Raw genomic sequence first — 16,360 nt, 5'->3', positions numbered from 1 at the left:
ACGCTGTTTAATTCTTAAAAAAATTTAATTAAAAGAACCATATCTTTTCATTATATTTAAAAATAAAATTGTAATGTTTCAACAAATTTAATTTCTTTCTTAAAATTTAAGAATTAAAAATATGTTTAACTTTAAAAATAAAAATAAAGAAACAAAAGAGGGTAAAATAATTAAAAATAAAAACAGGAAAAAAAGTTCTTCACTTTCATTTTTCCAGAATTGTTTCTACAATCACATTTTTCATTTTCCCACTAAATTATCCATTTCATTACATTCCTTTCTCAACTCGCCGCCAGTCAAACGCTATCAAAGGCTCGTTGTCGAAGGTTTGCCGCCGCCACCGTCGATTCTTTGCTGCCGCCGTCGAAGGCTCGCCTCACCGTTGAAGGCTTTTCCGTACTCTGCCGTCGTCGAACTGTCGAAGGCTCTACGACCATTGTCGAAGGTTCGCTGCCATTGAAGACTCGTCCCCGTTGAAGGCTCACCGCTATCGAAGGTTTTTCCGCTCTTTGTCGTCGCGGAACTGTTAAAGGCTCTACCATTAAGGTACGAATGTTTTTTCATTTATCAGGATAAATAAAATTGGAAAGCGATGCACTTTGGTGTTTGTCTAGAGGGTGCATTCATTCAGTGTGGTAACAGTTGATTTTCTTTTGGATTTTGTGGGAGCTGTTTAGAAAATTTTGATTTTATTTGCTATTTTTTGGATAAGGGTAGATTCTGCGAATCAATGGTGTATTTGGTTTAGATGCATGACATACCTTTGTACAGTTAACTAGAGAATATTACTAAAAGATGTAGTTCCTCATATATTTCGCGAATCTGGATTTGTGAATGATGAATTGGGTTTCAAACATAGTAGTATTCCAAGTTTTATCTAAACTTTGGAGATATTTTGTGTGTGATTAATAAATCNCGGACTGCTTCATTAATGGGTAAAGTGAAGCTTGCACTTTCCTTACTGAACAAAAATACATAGGATAGGAAGAGCATGGAACTTACAGAGTAAGTGGTAGAACTTTGATGAGGTTTTGTTGCAGTTGGATCACAAGGCTTATTAATCTTTTAGTATAAAATCTGATTGTACATTCCTTTATTTTCTTAAAAGCTTGGAACAATTGGCTTGGAATTAACCATCACGTGATGGATCCGTATATGTTGTCTTGGGTTGGACCCGTTAATTATGGAGCCATCCTGTTTTGTTCAATTAAAAGATAACTAGAAACAGGAGGACTCTTGGGTAATTGTTGATACCATTTGTCTTAAACTGGAATCAATTTCAAATCCTTTAACTAATTTCAAAAGACCTATGGAAGAATTAGGGTTAAAACACGTGCATAACCGCTTACCATCACTTCTGAAGGCTTTAATCAAGACAGAATGACGTGTCAAGAAGAATATCCCTAAAGAATTACGACCTTTGACGTGTCAAGAAGAATATCCCTAAAGAATTACGACCTTTGTTCAGTGTCCCTCACAATTTAGATTAAAGCGTGGGAGATCGAACAAATCTCTGATAAGCTATAGTTTAATCATATTGTTTCATTGAGACTCTTCAATCACATAGCTAGGATCAGCTACAATTTACTATACCCTGTCACTAATACATTTGTTCATGGTGTCACTTGCATATATATATATATATATATATATATATATATATTGGTGTATGTATTATACTTGTTAGTTTAAGAAGTTGTACGATGATACGGAAGATGTTGGATATATATTAACATTATCACTTTATAAGGAGGAAATATTCTTTAATGCAAACAGAAGAAATTTAAACAATCAATGACAATTTTGTATTATTGGGCAAAGTTTGATTCATGCTGCTTAGCCAAAAAGGCCTAAAGCTGTTAGATATAGAAGATAATGTTTAGATTAAGAAAATAAAATCAATATAACTCCAGCATAATGTTCTCATATTTAGCATTTCTACGGTAGTCTTCTATTCATTAAAATTTTTCATTTATGCTTTTGGGCCTAAACAAAAACATTTGAAGTTATCTTTTTTGTTAACTCACGATTTAAATCAAACTTATCCAAAGTGAAATTTATGAACTTTGTTTCATTGATGGATTTAAGTAATGTACCAAACCCTGTTTCACTTTGTCTCACTTTCCAATTAGACTAAGCACTCTTATATACACTTGTGTCAGGCCAATCATGTTTAAGTTGAATGTTTAGAGTTTGATTGAATGTCCCTTCACGGTTTATGAACATAAAGTGTTACTGAAGTTTCAGAAATTGTCTAAGCTCTTATGAAGGTTGCAGCACCTAAATTCAACTTCCCATTGTGGCATTAAGATATGTTGTTGGTTTATATTTCAGTGAAACTGTTTTTAGTTTTGCTTGGCTGGACCATGAGCAGTGTAAGCTGCAGAATCCTTCTTAAGTCTTACTGAAAATTTTACATTTTCATTTATGAATTAATATTTAGAAGTATTATAATTAACTGAAAATAGTAGAAGCACTAAGATTTGAATGTGCATTTGGTTTGGGTAGCTTTCTTATGGAGGTAGCTTTCTTAATTAAATTTCGTAATACTTTTCACTGCACTAGTTGAAACTTTACATTTATTCTGATTTCTACTGATGAATATTTGGCATAGGTGGTGATGCATTGGAATCTCTGGTGCTGCATTCTTTTGGTATTGGATGAAGTTGATGAATTCTGTCTTTCAATTTCAGGGGAAGACATGCACCGGATATTGGAGCATGTAGGGAGGAGATCAGACCCAAGTTCAAATTCATTATGCACATTCTTACTTTAGATTTAGCTTTGACACTGTTTAGAGTGCTTTTAATTGTCAGTTAGGTAACTGATAATTCTGATTGTGTATTTTAGAAGTGTCCAATACTTTAACAACTGTGCCAAAATATTCCATTAGTTTGAGTTAAAATAGTCCACTGAACTAAACTATAATTAACAAAAAAAGAGTTAACTGAACTCCACTGCACTATAAGTGACTAAAAAATAGTTCAGTTCAGTTACTGTGAATTATTTTTTAGTTCAGTACAGTTTTCTTGAAGTAGTTTATAGTTAACTATAATCTTTTATAGTGAAGTACACTATAAGACAGTTTGCCCACCCCTAATTCTTAGCATCTCCACAGCACCGACACAATCCAAACCCTTAATTTCCAATTTTCCACCGTTCCCCGTGCGAACACAGATGAATAAAAGCTTCTCGCACTGGTAAGGTAACACCTTTTGAATTTCATCCCTTTTTAATCACTGTTTTTCATTCACTCCTTTTCTTTACCAATTATTCCTACTGAAATTGTAGTATCATTGCTAGTTCAAAATGTGGAATACATTCTTTGTAATTGTGTCAAATTTCCCATGGGCTATGTAAGAGTTTTGAATTCTTTACCAGCTTAGTTATTCACTTTTGCAACTGGGACATAGAACTTATCATTGTTTAAGCTGCAATTTTACGATTAGAGGTAGAGTTTAGGAAGAAGAAAATGTGTCTTGAAGACCACGGCAAGAAAAAAAAAATAGAAAAACAGAATGATTTCTATCTAGAGACCAATAGTTACTAAGGCCAATTGAAGGTCTGTGTTAATTTTCTCTGAACAAACTGGTATTCAACTTGGATTTTATGACTTCCAGGTTGATTGTTGTTTCTCCTTTCCATTGCTGGTTCAACAAACAGCGATGGCGAGACTCGCTCACCCTCTCAGTATCTTCACACAATCCCATTACTGGCGCCCACTTCTGTGTTGCCACTACTTCAAACGTACCCTAACTGCTAGTACTAACTTCTCCTCCCTCACTACATTAGCTCGAAGGGATAAATCACAAGAGGGAGGAACAACCACAGTTAAGCTTTCAACCAAAGCGAGAAGGAAAGCTTTCTACGAATCTCCTGAAGGGGTCTTATTGCGTAAGCTAAACCAATGCTCACGTGAGGGAGATGTTGTTCAAGCCCTTTGCCACTATGATGAGGCCAGAAAATTGGGGGTTGTACTCAACCTTGATCACTATAACAAATTGTTATACTTATGTTCTATTGAAAATGCTGATGTTGCCCAAATGGGTCTCAAAAGGGGGTTCGAGATATTTCAGCAGATGTTGAATGACCGAGTTCAGCCCAATGAAGCCACCTTTACCAATGCTGCTAGGCTTGCTGCTGCCAAGGAAGATCCCGATATGGCTTTTGAATTGCTAAAGCAGATGAAGAATGTTGCTATTGTTCCCAAGCTAAGATCGTATGAACCAGCTTTGTTTGGATTTTGCAAGAGGGGTGATGCTGAGAAAGCTTATCTAGTTGATGCTGACATGATTGAGTCTGGTATTGTGGCTGAAGAGCCTGAGCTTTCTGCTCTTTTGGAAGTCAGTGTCAAAACAAAGAAGGAAGACAGGGTATATGAGATTTTGCATCGTTTGCGTGCTACTGTGAGACAGGTGTCTGAATCAACTTCACGGATAGTTCAGGACTGGTTCAACTCAGAATATGCTGCAAAAATTGGAAAGGAGAAGTGGGATGTGAATAAAGTGAGGGAAGGGATTCTTCAGGGAGGTGGAGGATGGCATGGTCAAGGGTGGCTTGGGAGTGGGCGATGGAAAATGGTGGAGACTCAGGTGAACGAGGATGGTGAGTGTCTCTCGTGTGGTGAGAAGCTTGTGAGCATTGATATTGATCCAAAAGAGACCGAAACCTTTGCTGCCTCATTATCTAAATTAGCTTGCCAAAAAGAAGCCAAGGAAAACTTTGTTCATTTTCAGGTAGAACAAGATTTACTGTTTTGTTTAAAGATTGTTTGGGTACTTAAAAGCTGAATTTGGCGAAGGGCCATCCTTTTTTTTCCTGTAGGCTATCTTTGACAAATATTGTATGTTGTAGTGTCTTTATTTTCAATTCTGTCTTCAATATAAAAAATTAGCAATAAAATACTGATTGATATAGAAGTTCGACTTCTGCAGAAGTGGCTTGAGCGGCATGGCCCATTTGATGCTGTTGTAGATGGTGCAAATGTAGGCCTATCCAATGGGCATAATTTCAGCTTTTCGAGGGTGAGCTTGACATTATAGAATTTATTTAGCCCATTGCAAAAGTAACTACTTAATAATGGTTTATTTGCCCTTGGTTGTAGCTTAATACTGTTGTTGAACAATTACGTCAAAAAAGCCCTTCCAAGAGATTGCCCCTTGTAATTTTGCATGCAAGCCGAGTATATGGTGGTCCTGCTCAAAATCAAAAAAACAGGAGACTCATAGAAAATTGGAAAAAAAATGGTGCTCTTTATGCTACACCTCAAGGTTCAAATGATGACTGGTAATGTAGTGCTTCCGTAATATTAAAGTTAGATGGGGATGCCTAATTTCCTTTCCTTTCTTTTTTTTTTTCCTATTTTACATTTCCAAAGAATCTGATGGTGTTGATTGATCCATGTAGCTGACTCCATCTAGTTGCATTAGGGTTGCATGTTGTTAATTTGTTGTATCACGCATTTACAACATTGACATGAATAGAAGTTCAAAAGTGTACATATGTCTCTATGGTCTTACAATTCAATTCTGTTATTTTACTTAACACAGGTACTGGTTATATGCTGCTGTTAGTTGTAAATGCTTACTGTTAACAGATGATGAGATGAGGGACCACTTGTTCCAGCTACTTGGTTCTAGTTTTTTCCCGAGATGGAAGGAAAAACATCAGGTATTCTAAGCTATCCAAAGTTCCTTATACCATTATATAGTATAGCTCTGCCACATTCCAGACGCATTCTTTATAACACTATTCTGAGTTCTGCTTGACTTTTGTATCCATGACTATTGACTACGCAAGGCCAGCAGCAAACATCATAAAAGCACCCACTTGGGAAAAAAAGAATTTATTAAATGGTCCATTGCTTGCTGTAATACATGGCAATCTAATATGGTACTAGGAGGCTTTGTCTAGAACAAACTGATGAATCCTGCTACTAGATCTCGAAAAGAACTTGCATATATAGGATAATTCGTTGTGCTTCTAATCCAAAAAACTGCATTTTTTATGGATGATATAGTTTTGTTTGAGAAACCGAGGAATGAAGTTAGCTCTAAACTTGAGTTTTGGATTCAAAGTTTGGAATCAGTGGGTTTTCTTGTGAGTAGGAGTAAAACAAAGTATATGTATTGTAGTTTGATCAAGAAATGAGAAGAAAATGATTTGGAACATGGAAGTAAAATTGGGAAAAAGATACCATAATGTAGGTTTTGAAGTTTAAATTTTTGGAATCAATATTACAAAATAGTGGTCAAATCAATGAAATATCACAAAAGATGTAAGCTAGACAGTTAATATGAAGAAAAACATTAACGATTAATTGTAACGAAAATACCTATGAAACCAAACAACATTTCTAGATGTTGGGTATCCTTCATCGAGTAGCGGTATGGATAAATTAGATGTGTATGTATTATGTAAATTTCATGTGAAATGAGTTAGGTTTTAATTTACATTTTAATATGATATCGTAGTCTATCTTAATGATTTTTGTTGGGTCTACCATGCCACTCAAATTTCTAGTTCTACACACTAGAGATGTCTAATCCTCAGATGAGATATTGGAGATCTCATACTAGCTAGAATATAGTTAAAATAAAGCCTATAAGTGGGATGCAATATTTTCGTACCTGCTATACCATGGTAGTGAGTGTTGGATTTTAAAGAGACAACAAAAAGAAATTGCAGCAAATATACCAGAAAGGATAAGAGACAAGACGTGATTTTCTATGATATATTGGTGTAGTGCTTGATGATGGATTCAAAAAGTTTTAAATTTTGTGAAATAGTCATATATGATTTTGCGAGGGTATTGCTCGTATTATAGATTGTGATAGGAACTTGGGTATTATGGGAGCTTAAAGTATGAGATTCTTATCCCTTAGTAACTAGTTTTCGAGGGTGGATTCCCAAAGTTTTAGTTTTTATCAGTTGATATAATAGCTAATTGTCAATGCCTCAAAAAGGGCTACTCTGATAATGGGTTTTGACAATGAGGAGGTGAAGTGAAGTGTTGCTAATAAGTGCTTTAGAGTAAAATCCGCTTTTCGTAGGAATGGTGCTGTGATAGGGACTTGGGTACTGATTGAGTGTTATAGCGAGGTAGAGTATTATAAGATGCTTAGTAGAATATTTAAGTGTTTGGTCATCCTCCCTTAGTAGCTAACTTTTGAGGGGGTTCCTTAAGTGCTCGACGTGATTATTAGACTGACATTTTTTTATTATGACTAGTATATTATATTAAGAAATATAACACGTATTTTTGTGTTTGGTGACATCAATTAAGGAAAAGAGAAGTGCTAAGAACACACTGCAATATATTCTTTCTAACGAACTCTCTTCTACTGGTTGGAATTTATTAGAAGGTAGAAGACGAGAATCCTGTAAAATTTTGTGATTTTCCAATAAATATACTAATAAAGAGAGTGGTTGAAAGAGTGTGTAAGAATGAGTACTCCTAGTATTTTTCATGACAATTGGTTACAATGGTTTGGACATGTGTAAATAAAGTAGTAGGAAGCATCAGTGGGATAATAGATTGCATGGTATTTATCCTTGGAAACAGGGGGAGAGGTTGATGGTGAAGGACATTGTAGGAAATTTGAAGAGGGATATCGTGATAAATAATACTGTTGAGAATTTGGCCTTAGTAGTTTCGTGAGACCCATGTAGTTGACCTCTCCCAATGGGATATGATTTTCGTTCTCTTAAGTTTGCTAGAGTTTATGTTTCTGTACTAGAATCAGTTCCTCAAGAATTTTATCCTTTCTTGGTGCTGAATTACTACTGTGCATTTGTCTGTTGATCATGACTTTTAGTCAAGTTTTTTACTCAAATAGTGAAAGGATTGATGATGTGTTTTTTGGTTTACAGGTTCGAGCATCAAGCTCACCTTCTGGAGTCTCCCTAATTATGCCTCCACGTTATTCTATAGTTATTCAGGTGAGATGACATTCCCACTGCTTTTTCACTGGCTATATAAATTTTTCTTGCTCTGCATCAAGATATAATTCATACCTGTGTATTGAATTAATCGGGCTGATTTTGTCCAATTCTGAGGGGCCGAGGGTTGTATACTTCCACTTGTATGTATTTTTGTAGCCCTTTTATTGAAAGGGGAAAAATGTTTGACAAAGAAAACTGAGATTTCCAACTTTCTTATTCATGCTAAAAGTAATGTAACTGCAGGAATCGGCCAATGGTAGCTGGCACGTGCCAACTATAACTAGTGATGATCCTGAGATCCCAAGGAAATGGTTGTGTGCCGCAAGATCCAAAAACAATTCATTGCAAAGTGTATGGACATCCTCCTCCAAGTCTGACTGATTGCACATGAGAGTGGCTCTTCATCATCTTCTTGGTTTGTTTTCAGTATTCATTCCAGTTTTTTGTCATCTTGAGTTGCAGTTCCTAGCAGCTGTGATGAACTTAAGGCATAAGATATAGAGCTGCTACCAATTTCCCTTCTTTATTTTGTAATTTATATATTTTTTCGCCTCAATTGTTTTTCCTTTAGCTTCAGGCTGCCCAAAAAGGAAGAAAGCTTCTCCATCCTTTAAAATATTTTTAAATTTTCCTTAATAGCTGATAGCCGCCGGTTTTCATAAATTCTTGTCGGTGAAGCTGATTTGTCCCATGTATTTTGCTCAAGATCCTTAGGTCAAGTAGCATTGAGTTACTTTAGGAACTGATTCTGTCTAATACCTACAATTCATTGTGCCTCTGTATACCACCGTAACAACATAGGATGACTTCTGCTGAGGTAGCATATTTTTTTTTGCCTGAAAAAACTCACTGGTATATTTGGTGTTAGTAATCACTATTTTCGGTCATTGAGTTCAACAAAAGAATGTATGACGACATTTATATTAATCTTTGCTTTTGATCAGCATTATGCATGATGAAGCATTGAGAAAAATATTGTTTCAGACAATTTTGGGACTGTTGTGCCTTTGAACTTTCATGAAATATTTTTTACATTTGATATTCATTTACCCTTTGGCTTGTGAAGTAGTTTTGTGAAAACATAACATTCGTGGACAATAAAAATATTACTGTGTAGTTGAAACTATGAAATTATTAATGATTGTATGAATCATATACAGTGTTTTGTGTAAAAACTGTAAAGTAGAAATAACTAGTGAAAACTGTAATAAATGAGAAATAAAATTATATTCAGATTCCTTATACTTTTAGAATAGAGATTTTCTTTTCTTATTCTTAATAAATGATATTATATTTTTTAAAATTTTTTATAGATGGTTACTTTGTTTAGGTTTCAAATAAAATGATATTTGTTTTCTTATGATTTTAATAAAGTGACATTTACATCTCTTATTTTATTTATTAAAAATAAAATGTTATAATTTTATATATAATTTTTTTTAGTTTTATATTTTAATTTTTGTATTCAAATTTCAGTTAATATGATAATTTTAAATAAATAATGCAAATACATGTATTTTTACTAAAAATACAAAATGTCTTTAATTTATTTAAAATATAAAATTGACGGATGCATATTCAAAAGTTAGAAGGAAGGAGTGTGAATATCATCTTATTGAAAACATAAGGAATATCTACTTTAAAATTAGAAAAGATACTTAAGTCATTTAACGAAACTTTAAAAAAAAAAAAGATAAATGCAATTGATCCCTGTAACTAAAGCAACATACGGAATATTTATTTTAGAAAAATGAAAATAAAACAATTGAATAACTTAATAAAGTTTTAGTATTGAACGAGTGAGTAACAAATAAATTATTGGAAAACTTACATTGGGTATGTTTTAAAGGGTTTCTTCAAGTTCTTATCAAGTTACAGTTTATGTTTATATGTTTCCCTAGAATTCATAACTTTTTACTTTGTTTTTCCTGAATTAATTGTTCATATTTATGATGATAAAAGGACAGTGAAAAAAGTGTTTGCTTTGATAGAAAAGTATGCGCTTTGTCATGTAAAAACTCAACAGGATCAAAATGTTTTATACTGTACTTCACAGAACAACTTCAGTTAATTGTTTTTCTTCTATTATCCATCTTCAATATGAAAATTTAGTTGATTTATGTTTCGTTTTTTCAGATCCTGCATATTAACAAAGCTATATTCAGCCAGCCTAGATCATTTAACATACAGTACTAGTAAATACATAAGCTATGGAAAAAAAATATACTTTTCTCAAACTTGCATTAGCTTTAGCAGGGATGTAAAGAAACTTGAATCACGAGCAGCAGCTGGAAAAACAGACTTTATTCTACTTGGGAGCAATCAATTGATGCAACCCTCTATAATCCAATAGAGATCAAAAGGATGATACATATAACATAACATACATAAATACCCACATCATGTTCCTCAATTCAACCTCTATTGGCCAAGCTTTCAAATTCTAGTGCCTGTCACAGTTTTGTTGCATTTTCTTGATATCACAAAATCGGACAAACAAAAACAGCAGCAGCCCCAGACATACCAAACATCTTGACGTTGCAGTTCTTCACATTGCAAGAAACTACAAACAAATGAGATAGGTGCAGTCACAATTGCAGCCGAAATTGCGGTGGCAAATTGTTTTCCATCCAAAAAAGAATCAAAGTATATACAATCCATCTTCTTCTTCCTCTTCTTCTTCATCATCGTAATAATAGTTTCCCGCATCTTCATCCTCATCCTCATTCAAACCTCCTCCCCAATCACCACGATCATGGTGATCATCATCATCATCGTCATCATTCTGAAAACCATGTTCTCTTCTCTTCTTCATCTCGGGCACTAACTCCACTTCCCCATTCTCAACCCCACTCCATGGCACCCACAAATCCGCATGCCTCCCCAAAGCCCTATCCCAATCACCCACCACCACGGTCCCCAAATCCGCCTCCCTCGCCCTCCTCAACATCTCCGAAAAATCCGAATCATCCGAAACCAAAAACAGCCAATCAATCCCTCTACTCATCGAATGAACCATCTGCCTCTTCAGGGCCCAATCCGCCGCCTGCGGTTTATCCTCCACCGTCTTAACAAACACCCCCGCCCGCCGCAGCTCCGCCGCCAGCCCGTACCCCACCTTCGGAACCAGTAGCGTCCTCGCCGCCTCATTATACTTATGATTCCCGCGCAAAAACCTTTCCTTGAAACGGTCCCGTTTCTTCTTCCCCTTCAGCGACTTCAACCGGTTCAGCTTCTTCTCACGCTCGCGCTGGTGCAGCTGCTTGAAGTGCTTCTTCAGGTCCATGTGGGTCTTGCACTTGCGCCCACACACCCCACACGTGTAGGTCTCCGAGGGTGTGACCACACCCTTCCGTTCGAGGATGTCGAGGTTCCTGCGTTCCCGGCGCTCGTGTAGGACCCACTGGGGGAGGTGGACGAAGGCGTGGCGGTTAGCGTAGGCGGAGAAGTCAGTCACCTCGCCGAAGCGGGAGGCGAGGGTTTTGAGCGAAACGGCGGCGTTGTATGGAGGCCCACGAGGTGGCTTGTTGTCGAGGTCCCAGAGAACAACGACCTTGTCGCTTTTGGGGGCGTAAATTCCTTGGGAGTTCTTCACCATGTCGATTTCGACGCAGAAGCATTGGATGCGTGGGTAACGCTGAGATAAGTGCTTGTTGGAAGCAACGTGCCTGCGTTGTGTTTGTGAAAATGCAGAGTGGAAAGTGAAGTGGATTGGGTTTGCGTTGTGGAGAAAAAGCGAATTGTTCATGGTTGATGCTGTGGATAAGAGTCACTCTGTTCAGTTTAGATCACATAGAAAAAAGAAAGGTACCTCTTTTCCTTCTTTCTCTTCATCTTCACTCTTCTTTCAGAACACAGATATTTTTGTTTGGTTCTTTGTGGGCTGCCTCATGATTTTTTTAAATCCTTCATGCACCCCATCCTTCCAAAATGTACTCCATCCTAATTCTAAAAAGCCTAAAATACCCTTTCACTGCACCGTAAGATTGTCTCCTGGAAATATGAGAGGTAGAACACTGCATAAGAAAGAAAAAAACACGTGAAAAAAGAAATATTTTTTTTCAAATAACATTTTATCTATTCTAAAAATTTTGTTATTGTTCTGAAAATTCTATTATAAATATAGGTCATTAAAATCCTATTATAAATCCAAAAGTTTAGTTCTTAATAAAAAATATAGAAAGAAAACGTGGGTGTATGTTTTCTATTTATTTATATGAGTGATTAAACATAATACATTGTAATATTTTATTGACATGTCAATTATGAATATAAGTTATTATTGAAGTTTGTGAGAAGTTATTTAGCAATATTATGAATGTTTGTGATAAGTTGAGTGTTTAGAATAATGTAATTTATTATTATAGTTGAAAGCAAGGAGACACTATCTTACACTGCAATTTACAATTATGAAGCTCATATCACATGCTAATTCAACAACTCATTAAGAAAAAAAAGTACTTATCTTTAACTTATCATCTTACCAAATATATTAATACTATAAAACCATCAATTATTTATAATTTAAGCAATGATATTCACTTTTGAAAAAAAGCAACTCAATTATGTTTAATCATCTGATTAACTGGTCAGAGGATGATTATTAATTATTCCCTTCACAACTGCTTCATGACATATATTTTGAATGAATTACACTCAAAAAATATAAAACTCCTTTATACTAATTTTATTTTTAACATCAAATCCGATATTCACATAATCTACATTAATTCTACTTTATCACAAAATATTTATAATAATAAACTTATATGAGTTTTATTATTGTAAATTTAAATTCGTACTTAAAATTTTAATACTTTTCTCACACTTTAGATTTTCAACTTTAATACTTTTCTTGCACTTTAGATTTTTTTATTGTAAATAAGTCGTAAGTAAAGTTCTTTTACCTACAATAAATTATCTAATACAATTTTTTCTTGTAATGCTTTCATTACTTTCCAGTCATAATTTTCAATAAAACATAAATAAAAAATCATAAGTTATAATCTTAAAAATGCAATTAAGGTAAAAATATGTTGCTGTCTGAGGTAATTTGCATCAAATAATGTGTCGGTTTCATCTTTTTGAATTATAATTTACCTAAGTGATACATTGCATTTGATATTGAAAGTGCATTATTTGGTTTTTATTCATGTTGCTGTTTTTCTTTTAATATTTGTTTGTGGCCATATTGAAGTGTCTGAACGAGTTTTCCATCTGGAATGAGACAAAGTTTACATGTGGAAATGTTTTTTCAGTCAACACTACAAACATACAACAATGTTGAATTATCAGAGACACTAAACTTCAAATTCTTTTCCAACAATGGAATCTTGGTACAAAAATTTGGAGAGTTTTTATTTTTTTTTTGAAAACAAATCTATTAGTATATTTTTATTATGTCTTTTAGTATACCTCTAGTTTACTAAAAAACTTTAGCTAATTTTTCTGCAATATAGATTAACATAACTTACTTAAATTATAATATAGTTACTTTATTTTGTTACTATAGCTAGTTATTTTATCCTTACGAATGCATGACTTACTTAAATTTTAATTTTTAATTATTTTAATAAATATATTTAAATAAAAATTAAATTGTAATATATGATGAATATATTAATAAGGTTTAAACCCTTTTTTGGTTAAGTTCTGATGTTCAGTTTAGTCTCCACTTTTAAAAATGTGAACCTTTAGTTCCTATGATATGAAAAATGTATCAAATCAGTTCTCATGACAATATTTAATGAACAATAAATCACAAGTTATACCTAGGTATCCAATATTTTGTGATTTGTGAACAAAAAGTGTTATGAACAATAAATCACTTAATGAAAAACTTGTGATTTGCTAACGAATATGACTAATTTGATACATTTTTCATATCATAGGGACTAAAGGTTCACATTTTAAAAAGCGGAGACTAAACTGAACATCACAACTTAACTTAGGAAACAAAAAAAGGTTTAAACCTATTAATAAGTATAATTACGTGTGAGTAATTTGTATTAAAATTTAATACTCGAATTGTGTGATGGTATTGATTTTGAATATCTTTAACTATTCTGAGTTATTGAATTGGTTTTCTTAGTTATCATTATCACAAAAGAATATGCTGATGTAGTTATGAATTTGTTAAATTCAATAATTATAAAACATAGGTTTGAAATATATATATGTATGAGCAATGGACAAACCTAGCATGTGTGTCCATGAGATACATGGATATTTTTTTCACTATTTTAAATACTAATAATATTTTTTTATTGAATTGATTAATTTTATATATTATATTTTGAATTAGAATAATAAAAATTAAAATAATAAAAAATTATAAAAAAGTTGATAAGTTTCAACATCTTAGAGGAGTTTGATTCTTTAAAAAAAAGTTTGATAAGTGTTGAATGTTTGAATTTGATCTAAATTGTAATCTATTATGAAAATTATGTTTGGATGACTTATGAAGTGTAACTGGTTTTGGTTTATGGAATTAACAAAATTGTTGTTTAGAATTGATTAAATTGGGTGCTAAAATATGTTTGTGCAATATAATTGTGTGTTGTTTGAATTAATTTGGTTTGGTGTTGAATTGATAAAGTAAATCTATGGTCATTTGAGTAAATTGGTATTTATTCTAACATTGAAATATATTTTTGGATTAAGTATTGAGTTATGAATACCAAATTGGTCATTTTAATAAACTGTAGTTCATCATATCAAAGGTGTGAAATTTTAGGATTCTAGTATGACACTTAGCTTCAGTTATCACCATTTAGCGGCCTAAATGCAAATGGTCTAGCGCTGAGCAATAATAACGTATCATTGAGCGCAAGTTACCACTATAAGTTTGAGGCTATTTTCACTCTTTTTCAATGAGCGATGAGTAAGGCTTGTTGAGCGAACAAAAGTGTGAGAGCTCTGGTGTTTAGCATTCTCTTTTGTATTGAGCATCAGTTTGAGCGCTAGTGTGTTGTTTTGTGATTTTCTAGATTTTGTTGGTTTCAATGGATTGTTATGGATTCTAAGCATGTTTATTATGAGTTTGTGTTTTATTGATTTATATTGTGGTTATAAGCATAACTCTAATGATGATAGTGAGTTTGTTGAAGGATATAAACATTGTGTATGTTTAGAGTAATTCTATGAATATGGTGGAAAGTTCTATAGTGGTATATATGTTAGTGTGTGCTTTGATTAAGCGGTGAGAGTGATAGGAGATCCTCTTATAAGGATAATCCTAGGGTTCTTATGATTGTGATAGGGACTAGCCTTGTGGGTGTCAGTGGAACAGTTTTTGACACCACAAATGCATGACTTCATTAGTTTAACTCAATGACACATATTCGAATGATCAAGTCTAGTATGTATAATTTATTTTCTAAATATTTGGTTGATGTAAATTTGTATATGTGTTTACTTCTATATAAATTGTAATATGATTGCTTATTGGTAAATTAGCTTAGCTTTTAATGTGTTTATTTTTTTTTTTGTAATGATTACCTTAATGGTGTAAGTAGATAATAATATTTTTCTCTAACAAATACTAAGTAATATAGAACTAAAGCATAAAGTAAGATGATGTTCTTTTGTTTTTAGACTCTTTTGAAAGACCCATCATACTCTTAATTTTGATATAATAATATTGTTAGTATCATAGAACTTTTATATATATATATATATATATATATATATATATATATATATATATATATATATATATATATATATATATAAATATAATATGTTATAGTTATATTTTTTTAATAACTGCATGTTATATATATGTTTTTGAATATATATTCTAGCATGTTATACGTATGTTTTTGAGTATATATTGTTGTTTATAGAATATGTAATGTTTGCTTAATAGTTATACAAATATTTTTCTATAACATTAATTAACATAACAATTTTTTAGAAAAAAAAAATAGGAATGGTGCATGTACTTTTTAAAGTGTGTAAGAACTTGTAATATATATAGTACTTTATTTTGTTATTATAACAAGATAAAGATGTAATAGGTTTTCTATTTTAATATGACATAATATATTTTCTTAATTCAATTTTTATTTTATTTAAAATAATTCAATGTAATTCTTTTAGTTAAATTATTATTGACATTGATACGACTGCAGTTACTTTTCTCTAACCTATAACATTTTTGTTTGTAATCACTACATATTTTTTACTCTCTCCATTACAAAAGTACAGAAAGAAAGTGAAGAAGTAAAGAAACCTCAAATCAAATTGTCTTACAAAGAATATCAACACTAATTTAAAAGAAGAAATTGAATCAAAACCCTTTTAGATTAAATAAAAAATAAAAGTCACATTAAATAAATTCTTCAAAGACAAAAAACTTATTAAATAGAAACAAACACTATGTTATAGTATTATCTAGTATAAAGGATTAAAT

The 16,360-nt window shown here is 32.8% G+C and overlaps 2 protein-coding genes across 6 annotated transcripts; one reads left to right on the top strand and one right to left on the bottom strand.

Moving 5' to 3' along the window:
- Positions 1-207: 207 nt before the first annotated feature.
- LOC106765060 (proteinaceous RNase P 1, chloroplastic/mitochondrial) lies at positions 208-8,831 on the top strand. 5 transcript variants are annotated; one of them, XM_022782533.1, is made up of 8 exons: positions 208-546; positions 2,694-3,205; positions 3,621-4,736; positions 4,938-5,024; positions 5,105-5,286; positions 5,550-5,670; positions 7,873-7,941; positions 8,188-8,831. In XM_022782533.1, the coding sequence occupies exons 3-8, from the start codon at positions 3,666-3,668 to the stop codon at positions 8,323-8,325; spliced, it is 1,668 nt and encodes a 555-aa protein (XP_022638254.1). In that variant the 5' UTR covers positions 208-546; positions 2,694-3,205; positions 3,621-3,665; the 3' UTR covers positions 8,326-8,831. The 5 variants fall into 5 exon arrangements, with proteins under 5 accessions (XP_022638254.1, XP_014505038.1, XP_014505037.1 ...); XM_014649552.2 differs by having other exon boundaries at positions 209-546; positions 2,694-3,200; positions 4,935-5,024; XM_014649551.2 differs by having other exon boundaries at positions 209-546; positions 4,935-5,024.
- Positions 8,832-10,233: 1,402 nt separating this feature from the next.
- LOC106763903 lies at positions 10,234-11,791 on the bottom strand. Its single transcript, XM_014648078.2, is given in 2 exon segments — positions 10,234-10,633; positions 10,635-11,791. Coding segments are annotated over 2 exon segments (1,311 nt in total). The 5' UTR covers positions 11,693-11,791; the 3' UTR covers positions 10,234-10,380.
- Between the last annotated feature and the right edge of the window lie 4,569 nt (positions 11,792-16,360).

The sequence above is a fragment of the Vigna radiata genome, chromosome 6 (assembly GCF_000741045.1).
Source record: "Vigna radiata var. radiata cultivar VC1973A chromosome 6, Vradiata_ver6, whole genome shotgun sequence".
In the NCBI taxonomy this organism is placed as follows: Eukaryota; Viridiplantae; Streptophyta; class Magnoliopsida; order Fabales; family Fabaceae; genus Vigna; species Vigna radiata.
This window is presented reverse-complemented; position numbering and strand designations above follow the sequence as displayed.